We start from the raw sequence: 11157 nt of genomic DNA, 5'->3' as shown, positions 1-11157 counted from the left end.
TCTCTCTGTGTACATATGATCTGATCTCATGTCTCACTCTGTAAATATGTATTGTCTCTCTGTGTACATATGATCTGATCTCATGTCTCACTTTGTAAATATGTATTGTCTCTCTGTGTACATATGATCTGATCTCATGTCTCACTCTGTAAATATGTATTGTCTCTCTGTGTACATATGATCTGATCTCATGTCTCACTCTGTAAATATGTATTGTCTCTCTGTGTACATATGATCTGATCTCATGTCCCACTCTGTAAATGTGTATTATCTCTCTGTAAATATGTATTGTCTCTCTGTGTACATATGATCTGATCTCATGTCCCACTCTGTAAATGTGTATTATCTCTCTGTGTACATATGATCTGACAGCCCACTGTCTAGGGCGTAGAGTTGGGTGTACCGGAACCAGGTTTGTTACTGAGAAGTTTGATTGTGTGTAAATAGAACTTTGCTGTGATTAAATGATAATCTGTCTTCTCTTCTCAAAAATTACTATCGAATATAAAAACAGGCTTATCACTGAGAATTGTGATTGTGTTTATTAATTGAAACATATTTCATTCATTCAAGAAAAGGATTGGGCACAAGTTATCCTACTTAGAAAAGCTCTCTCCCAATAATTACACAATTCATCTTACAACAAAGTACACAAGTGACAGACATGGGTAAGGATATGTACAACAGACGTTAACTGAGAAAGTGTTTTGTTTGAGAGATATAGATATGTATACATTTGAAAACTTTCTGATTTTCAGAAATTGAGAGAACTGCATTGCCATGTAAGATAAGATTAATACCAATCAGTGTTCTGTGTAATGAAAACCTTTCTCACATCCATGGCCACATTGACATGAGATTTTTCTTTCACGTGGATATAAGATTTAAATGATGCAACAGAGTCGCAATTTCTAATAGCTAATAAAATTATCGGAGTTTCTTAACTCATAACTTGTCTAGCTGCCTACTACAGGCGGGAGTAAATCCTGAAGAAAAAAACTGGTGCAAGAATTTTATAAAGTATTAATGTTAACTTGCTTCGTCTCTTTCTCTCAGAAAGTAAATCCCATCCCGTTTCATAATACAACAAACTGGAAGATGCATATCTTGGAAGACCGGTAACTATACGAACTGCTTCAAGTTGGAGTTTTTCTAATATACTAGTATTGGCTTGTTCAATCAAACATCCATGCCATACCTCACATGCGTACTCAAGATGTGCCCTTCTAACTACAGCATATATTTTTGATAATGTTGTTCTAATTAGTAGGAAAGTAGTATAGAGGCTTTTAATTTCCGAAATGCTCTATTCATTTCAGATGTCTATTTGACAATGTTCTCAATTTGATGATGCCAACTCCCGTCAGACGAGAAGGTTAAACACAAATGTTTATGAAAATCAGCTGTTTTTATATTGCAGCAATCAAAATTCAAATTAATGTCTTTTCGGCCATCTTTCAAAATAATTGAGATAGCTTCAGTTTTAATCTTGTGTTTTTATTTCGATTAAAAATACTCTATGGCATATCTGTCGGATTCATGAATAGACAGATGCAACATTCTCATTATCTCCAACGCGTTTTATGTTTAGGAGAGTGCACGTGCAGGCGGTTCTCACCAACCCGACGGATATGCCATAGAGTATGACTTCCGAGATCACCAACCCGACAGATATGCCATAGAGCATGACTTTCCGAGATCACCAACCCGACAAATATGCCATAGAGTATGACTTCCGAGATCACCAACCCGACAGATATGCCATAGAGCATGACTTTCCGAGATCACCAACCCGACAGATATGCCATAGAGTATGACTTCCGAGATCACCAACCCGACAGATATGCCATAGAGCATGACTTTCCGAGATCACCAACCCGACAGATATGCCATAGAGTATGACTTCCGAGATCACCAACCCGACAGATATGCCATAGAGTATGACTTCCGAGATCACCAACCCGACAGATATGCCATAGAGTATGACTTTCCGAGATCACCAACCCGACGGATATGCGTTGTGGCCATGAAATCTTAATGAAGATTTTTTTTTCAGTACATTTACAGCAGTATACACCTGCCCGAAGCCCCTCAAGATTGACGTAACGCAAGGTGGCGTTTACACTACTGTGAGAAACCATGGCATAGTTTATTGCATGATGTTAGTCACATGTATGTTCGTTAACTGGTGTAATTCACAAACACAAAAGTTTTAAACTTTTGCAACTTAACACAGCAAGACTGCACAAAAATTGAAAGTGAAACAACTAGATCTGTGGACTGAACATATACTACATAATATAGTGTGTGTATACATGTACTTTGTATCGCGTGGCGTTCACACATTTGTCAAAAAGGTGTTTTTAAAGAGTGATAGCAACTTATCTGTAAATCTGCCATGTCTCAGATTTCTGGCCCCGATTTCTCGAAACAAACTTAAGTCTGAGTTTTGACTTAAGTCTGAGTTTTTACTCAAATTTGAGAAAACGCAGGAAAATGCATTTCCCAGAATAAACTGAAATCAATATTGAACTCAAACTTAGCAGACAATTTGAGTTTGGTGGATAGATTACTTAAGTTGTTTGGGCTTTTTTTAGTTAAAAAATGCAGTTGAGTTAAAAATTCAGCTGTTTCAAATTGTCAAACTCAGTTTGAAATTTGAGTAAAAACTAAAGTTTGTTTCGAGAAATCGGGGCCAGATGAAACGCCACCCCGTTATATTAACAACTAGGCAGGTCTACAAGGATATATGTGAACATGTTTTCACAAGTGTCGACAAGGTAAGAAATATATAACTAGTTTCTGCGAGGAAAATATAAAAATATGAACTTTAATTGTATTTCCATTTTGATAGTTCTGTTGTCCATTTGGACCACAGTGATCAGTTTTAAAATAAAGACGTTATGGCCATAATATGCATGTCCGTTTTGGCTCTGGTCTGCTTTGGTATGTAGATGTAAAGTACGCAAGTTACCTCCCTTTAAACGTCGCGCTTGTTGTCTGTTTGCATGGTATCTAGGCTGCCTGTTCCAGCTGATTGCATTTGCAATTCCTCACGAAATGTTTATGTAATACTAGTATTCAAGGCGAGATTCTGTCGCAGATCTATGAGACATGACCGCAATATCAGGTGAAATCGCCTTTCAGGAGTGTTTTTTAGTATACCATGATTTTAACTAGTTCAGCCAGCCAGAGACCATATCTATTATATGGTCTCTGAGCCAGCTAAACGTCGTGTTCCTACGAGTCGGGGAGCACTAAAACCTAAAAACTGATAGGCTTGTGTAAGTTGGTTAGGTAAGGTCAGTGGCGAAGGTGTCAGTCAGTGGAGTTAGCTCAAAGTCAACGTAAACCAAGCCATAATATATACGATTCTAAGATGCCTAGCGGTTAGAACAATCGAAAAAAAAATACATTATCAGACAATAAAGGTATAGTTTTTTGATGACGTAACAATTGAATGACGTTATCCTGTCACTGCGCCATTCTAGTGTGCCCCCTCGTGATCGAACCATTTTACATTACGTCACAATGTAAGCGACGTCACGATGCATGTCAGTTGTCATCGCCTCGTACAGCCTCCTACAGTAAACTACTGCGTTGCATCCCGTTTCTTGGTTTGCAGTTGCTTCACTCACCTAACATCACTGGTGGAAACATTACGAGTATGTTTTCTGACGTTTTAAATGTCTCAATTCGACTCGCAAGTTTTCAGCGACACGGTAACGTTCGCAATGTTTACATTCCCACAATGCAATCGTGGAATGTCGCTGGACTACTCAGCTTTGTCTGGATGTACTGATCTAAACATACGTTGGTAGTAGAAATGCGACATTCACATGGTTTACGTTAATCACAGATGTAATTAACATACTTTAGAGAAGATATTTAATCAGAACGTAAACCGTCATGAAACTGTTTATCATTTGTTTTTCTGGTAACGTTCGTCTTAACGTAGGGGGGCAGACACATCAATAGAACAGCGCGCCAGTTAGCCCTGTGCAAGGATTCTTAATTTAGGTCACCGACACCGTCGTTTGTTTTCTGCCTTAAATTAATCGTAATTATCCTTAGAAAGTATTAAATTTGGCATCTTAGAAAAGAAATACTGTTCGCTCTACCACCATGTATAGTGTAATAAAACACTTTTGCCCTGAACTATTATGACGTTAAAGCACTCGGACGCAAGCGTCCTCGTGCTTTAACTATAATAGTTCAGGGCAAAAGTGTGTTTTATTACACTATACATGGTGGTAGAGCGAACTGTATTTCTTAACTAATGCTATATAATAGCTAATACACAGGTAAAGTAAATTTTTAAAATCCACTTGACCAAATATAAATTTCACTTGACAACATTTAACAATTTGGTTTCTGTGGCAAATAATCTATATCAATTATGAACAACAAACGATTGAATTTTTATTTCATCAACAAAATACATATATCAAAACATTTTAGTAGTTTGGCACTATGTAACTGTACCATGGTAAGGGGAGGTGGGGTAGCCTAGTGGTTAAAGCGTTGTCTCGTCACGCCGAAGACCCGGGTTCGAATCCCCACATGGGTACAATGTGTGAAGCCCATTTCTGGTGTCCCCCACCATGATGTTGCTGGAATATTGCTAAAAGCGGAGTAAAACCAAACTCAGTCAGTCAGTCAGTGTACCATGGTAAAGTTTAATGTGGATATTTACTTGACCGACCAGAGAATTCAACTCGACTCGGGCCTCGGACAATGGTATTTTTCAACCCCTGCCAAATATCAACGTGTAGAAATTTTAGCAGTACTTATTCGGAATAATAAAGACATAAAAGGTATTCAAATTGGAAACATGGAATATCTTCTTTCTCAGTATGCAGATGACACAACTTGTACACTCGATGGGTCTGAGAGATGCCTCTACGCAGTATTTCAAACTTTAACTCTTTTTGCTTGTTTCTCTGGTTTAAAAGTAAACACTGAGAAAACAAAACTTATATGGATAGGTTCAAAGAAAAGATCAAAATTGAAACTATATGTCAAGAATGGAACCTAGATTGGAAACAAGAACCTTTTAAACTGCTTGGTATTAAGTTTTCCTTGGATTTAAATGAAAGGATCGACATGAATTATGAAAGCAAACTTAGACAATGTGAAACATTAATGGCAATATGGTCGGTTAACTCCAATAGGTAAAAACACCATTCTCACTGATACTTCCAAAACTTAATCATCTGTTTTCTTCACTTCCAAACCCACCTGATAATGTTATTGACAAACTTGAAAGGAAATGTTTTAACTTCATTTGGAGTAATAAACCTGATAAGATAAAATGATCTCAAATCATTTGTGATAAAGCTGATGGGGGAATAAAATGCCCTAAAATAAGAGAGACTATATGCTCTCATAAAGTAGTTATGTTATGACACGTCTTTACTACCAACGTTAAGTGGAAACACCTGTTCTTTTTAAATACCCTTTGTGTCAAAAACCATAGTGTGTATGAAATCATGAGTAAACAACAAAGCACATGTCTCCTTTCCAACATAAATAATCCTTTTTACAAAGATCCAATACAAGGTTGGTGGTTGTTCATAGAGGATTTGAACAAAACTACTTTAACTAATAGTGATATTACGTCTCAAATAGTTTGGTTTAATTATAACGTACAGGTGGGATATAAAACATTCTTTATAGATTAATTGTACAAAATAGGCGTAAGATACATAAACGACTTTATTGACGAAAAGGGACAATTTTACTCCTATAGAGACTTTTGTAAGCTAAACTCCATCGTCATAAACTACTTAGATTATGTAGGCGTTACACAGTCCATTAAACAATATTGTAGGAAACGAAATATAGTAAAAATGAACAAAATTGCATATCCTTTACTACCATTTCACATTGCCCATTTATTGAAAACTCAGAAAGGTTCACAATATTTCTACCAAACACTGATACAAAAGCATCAATGTAAAAACCAAAATTTCGCGAAATGGGAACATATAGTATCCCATGATATCAACGACAGAGAACGCAAAGCTATTATTTATCAGTGTTTCAATGCACAGATTCTACCAAGTTTCAATGGTTCCAATATCAGATTTTGCACAATATCCTACCCACAAATTCTCGCCTTTATAAAATGGGATACATTGAAAGTGATTTATGAAGCAATTGTTCTCCAGAAACGGAATCTATATTCCATTTGTTCTGGGATTGCCGTTATATACGCTCCATTTGGAATGATTTAAAAAATTGGCTGTTATCAGAAGATCAGATAAATATAAATATATCAAAAGATACTGTTTTCCTTGGCTATACCGAAAGGAATAATAACCCACTTAACATCATCACATTAATAACAAAACATTATATATTCACCAGAAGATCACAAAAGAAAGTGCCAGAATTCAAAGAAATCCAAAGGGAGCTCATAAACTGACTATTATAGACTAACTAAATATGCAGCCTCCATAAATTCAAAAATTTTAAACTTATCCTATCTCACAATTTGCATCTCACTCTCTTGCTTCGACGCTGAGTGGAACGAATTAGAACTTTCCCTGTAGGCTTCTCTTGTCCATACGCCCGTGTTCCCCAGGCTGCTCTCCTTATAGGACAGGTCCCTGGTCCCATGCTGAGCATGCAGCATGCTCTGCTATCTACCCATGTGACTACCTCAGAGTGATCATTCTTCTTGTCGCACGACAGAGTGGATGCGTTATAGCTCTTGTCATAGAGTTTTGAGTTGCTTTTTGTATTATGGGGAAATCAGATCCTCCAAATATAAAGCGTAAGTTTTGCGCCCAGTGTAAAACAATATTTTCAACTTCGGACCCACACATTTCGTGTGTTGATTGTGTTGGTCAATGTTCTTGGGAGAAACGGTGTGAGAAATGCGCAGGGTTATCTACTGAGGATTTCAAGGCTTATAAACGGGTCTGTGCTCGTAGAATTGCAGATAGTGCTAGGACTAGGAATACCTCTGTTGACCAAAGCCCCTCCTGACCAAGAAACCACGCCTGGAGCGTCCCACCCTCACGGCTCGTCGTTTGAAATCCCCACCCTCCAAGGCGGAGGATTTTTTTTACGCTTCTTCATATCTCTCGGAAGAGGTACAAAAGCTTTTTGGGACGCTTCCTTCGCCTGGTTAATAAACCTCTAGTGTCTACAGCCTCCCCTGACCTGCAGTCTACACTCTTGGTTTCTAGGGCCTCTGGTTCGTCTCAGGCCGTGACTATAGTCGCTTCGGTTCATCAATCTGCATCACCTGTGGTACCGAATGAGTCCATTTCTCCAAGTCATTCTAGACGATCCCGTTCAATTCATCCATCTATCTCCTCGGAACGTTCCAGTTCTGCTAGTCGTTTGAGATGACCTCACGGGTTTGTCTCGAATCCATCTCGTAGATCGATTGAGCGGTCATGTTCACCCCAGCGGAGTGGTGCTTATTGTCGATCTGTTTCTATTGATCGTACCGAATCACGTATTGATTCCCATGGTGGTTTCTGCACTCCCTCCTATTAGGATTCGCGCCAGCTACTGATTCACCAGGCCAAATCAATTCACCAGACCGAATCAATTCACCATGTCGTAGAGATTCGCGTAAACAGATAGGTTCACCTTTACGTGATGGCTCACGTCGCCGAACCAGTTCAGTTCACCGTTCGGTTTCACCTAGTCATTCCGAAGGCGTTTTCTCGAACCACGACTTCTGGACGAATTGATTCACGGGATCGAATTGATTCGTCTACACAAACCATTTCACCTCACCGATTTGGTTCGTCTGCTCATCCCGGTTCTCACCACTTAACTGCTTCACCGTATCGAAGTGGTTCACATATTCATTCTGGGAGTTCTCACCGGACTGGATCACTTCGGCGTTCAGGCTCACCTGTTCGCTCTAGGTCATCCCATCGGGATGGTGTGCCAGGCTCTTCTAATCTATCTAGATCTCCAGATCGAGTTAGGTCATCCCATCCTTCTGCCTCCCTGACACGACAGCATGCTACGGTTCGTTTGATTTCACCAATTCGCTCCCCGCCTAGGCGCCGCTATGGTTCCTTGGACCGTTGATCTCCTTCACGTCATACTGATTCTTCGGTTCATACTACTGGGGCGACTATTTTACCTGAATCGTGGAACCCTACCAAGGATTCCTCTCAGGGGCCAGACATGAATACAATGCTTGGACTATTACAGTAGCATGGAATCAATGTCAACCTTCGACTACTTCGAATTCAGTTCCCGTTGCAATGACTGGTAACCAGTCTTCCTCTGGTGTGTCTCATCAGCCTTCGTCCCACTCTCCAAATAACTCGGATATTTCTACCCTGGAGGGTAGTTTCGATTTGGTAGAGCCTTCACATGTACTTGCCTGGATTGTTGAAAAGCTTCAACTGCCGGTGAGCAGATCCCTGGATGACCTTAATGTCTCTTATGCTCTTAAGAATAGAGACTTATCAACAATTACCTTGCCACCACGACCGTGCATTCTACAATTGACCAGTTCACTGGATGATGCGTTTAAGCAATTGAAACGCGTTAAGGATGGTTTGTCTTCATCCAAGTTTATACCATCCGTCGCTCACGGGCATGGGTTTTCTGTATTGGCTTCGTCCCCTACGGTTGACGAAGATATTTCTACCTTGTGTGGCAAGCGTGCTGCTTCACCTTTCTTTGTGGAAGACAGGGAATTAGCACATATGGATTTGACTGTTCGTCGCACACTACCCTTTATCAATTGTGCTGTTTCGGCAGTGGACGCCGTTGCTGTTGCTGTTGCTGTTGACCATACCTATACTGACCAAGATGCTTATATTAGGGGATGCATGGCGTTGGTTCTAGACCAGTTTCAGGTCGTTCTAGACCAACTATCACAATTTTTTGGTTACGTACTTGTGGTGCGTAGGAGAGGCCCCTTCAACATTTTGTCTTGGGATGAACGATTCAAAGCCAAATTGTTTAGGCAGCCTTGGTGCTCAGATATGCTATTTGGTGGCAATATTGTAGAGGTTTCTACCAAGGTGCATCAGGAGACTCATTTTCAGGTTTCTGTTGAATTACTGAAAATGCAGAAATCTCAGCTGCAGAGTCCCTTTAAACAACGCAGAACACCACGTTTTTCTCCAACCAACCCGGAGTTGAAGGATTGTTTTCATGACAGACGCTTCACCCAATCGCAGAACAGGGGTAGGAAACCTTCCCGTGGTGGTGTCTCACGTCATCCCCCCAAGGCCGGTCCCGATACCGGAAGTGGCTCATCCAAGCAGTGACTCACAGAGATTGCTGCCCGACTTGGTCCTACCGCCCCCAATCATCCCGATCTTCGACTCACCGGTGGGCGGGAGATTAGGGAAGTTTGCTCCCGATTGGGACATTCTAGGAGACCCGTACGTTTCGCCATCCTCACTCACGGATATCAGATGCCACTTGTCAGGAATCCACCTCTCACAGTCACTTCTCTTCAACGCAATTATCCTCCGGATCAAAACTTGTTTCTTCAGGCCACCATAGACACGCTTCGGGACAAGCATGCTGTAGAACAGCTCGACCCGCTCAGCTCTACGCCGGGGTTCTACTCCCCCATCTTTCTGGTGCCAAAATAGAATTCAAACAAACTTCGTGTGATATTCAACATGAAACAGTTCATGCCCGGTTTCTATCTCCGCCACCCCATTTTTGGATGGTGTCAGTCAACCTTCTACGCACCATCTTGAAGAAAGGGGACTATCTCATTTCCCTCGATCTGCAAGACGCCTATCTTCACATACCAATACATCCAGACCACCGGAAGTATCTTCAGTTCACGTTCCAAGGGCGTCATTACCAGTGGATGGTACTGCCGTTTGGAATATCTACGGCCCGTGGCTTTTTACTCGGGTAACCAAACCGATAACAAGCTACCTGCATTCTCGGGGAATCACTTTCGAAAGCTATATCGACGGCTGTGTTCAAGCTCAGCAGGATCCAGTCGTCCTTCATCTCCACAGGCAGTTCACCATCAAGTTGCTAACACAATTAGGGTGGCTCCTGAACTACGAGAAGTCGGAGTTAATACCGACTCGGAGATTACAATTCATAGGGGCAGTATTCAACACACAACAGGCCATGTTGTTTGTACCCCAGGACAGATGGGACAAATTCAGAGCATTCTACATTCAACATTCAACTCACCCAGAACTCTGCGCCAGTGGCAGGAGTTACTAGGGTTACTGACGTCGGCACAAGCACTTACAGGGGCCAACTGCAACTTTGCCCTCTTCAGATGTTTTTGTGCCTGTACATCCGGAACGACAACCCCAGGGAGTTGATTCGTCTTCCCGTGCAACTACAACCAGTTCTTCGTTGGTGGCTCGACGAGCAGAATTTTTGCGCCAGAGTCTCTATGGTGCCCTTCACATCGACTCGTCACCTGTTCGTCGACGCATCCCTCGAGGGCTGAGGCGCCCACTTTCTTCATCATCAAGTGGTCATCCGCAGAAAAGGCCCTTCACATCAACGAGTTGGAATTCAGTGCTGTCATTCTCGCCATTCAGCATTGGGCGGCAGAACTCTGATTGTCCCATATACTGATTCAATCAGACAACTCGACAGTAGTATGGTACATCAATCATCAAGGCTTGACAGGTTCGGCAGCTCTGCTCCAGTGGACGTTTCGATTTTACCATCTAATCGATTCTCTCAACATTATGGCCAGAGCCCGACACATTCCCAGGGCGAGGAATGTCATAGCCGACTCCCTGTCACGCCCCAAATGGCCATCGCCAACAGAGTGGAAGTTACTGCCCCTGATATTCCAGTCGATGATCTACCCGGTATCACGACCAGACATAGATCTATTTGCCTCTCGGTACAACCATCAGCTCCCACAGTTCGTGTTCCCATTTCCGGATCCCCAGGCGTGGGACCACGACGCGTTAGCCATATCATGGGAGGGTCTAAACACTTACCTGTTTCCTCCCCCGGCTCTACTACCCAAGGTAGTTGAAAAGGTACTTGCAACCAGCTAGATTCGTCTGCGTTTGGTTGCACCCTTTTGGCCAGTGAGAAGCTGGTTTGTCGGCCTAAAAAAGGTAGCAGAACCGAACCCAGTACCGCTACCCGCCCGTAACGACCTACTTCGTCACCCACATTTTGCACGTCTGGTGCATTTACAGAAATCACTGA

General features: G+C 41.6%; 1 protein-coding gene across 4 annotated transcripts in view; it reads left to right on the top strand.

Annotated features, from left to right (window-relative positions):
• The first annotated feature begins 2969 nt into the window (after window positions 1-2969).
• Window positions 2970-11157, top strand: part of LOC124291264 (leucine-rich repeat-containing protein 61-like) — a 40876-nt gene continuing 32688 nt past the window's right edge. For 2 of the 4 annotated variants that reach the window (XM_046728205.1, XM_046728204.1), the window contains exon 1: window positions 2970-3130. In XM_046728205.1, the coding sequence (XP_046584161.1) occupies window positions 3115-3130 (16 nt within the window). In that variant the 5' untranslated portion in view covers window positions 2970-3114. The remainder of the gene's footprint in view (window positions 3131-11157) is intronic. The other 2 variants (XR_006902180.1, XM_046728206.1) reach the window with 1 other exon arrangement.

This window comes from Haliotis rubra, unplaced genomic scaffold, assembly GCF_003918875.1.
Source record: "Haliotis rubra isolate DU_JTF1 unplaced genomic scaffold, ASM391887v1 Scf489, whole genome shotgun sequence".
Classification (NCBI taxonomy): Eukaryota; Metazoa; Mollusca; class Gastropoda; order Lepetellida; family Haliotidae; genus Haliotis; species Haliotis rubra.
The sequence above is the reverse complement of the archived record's forward strand: the minus strand, read 5'-3'. Positions and strand labels throughout refer to the sequence as shown.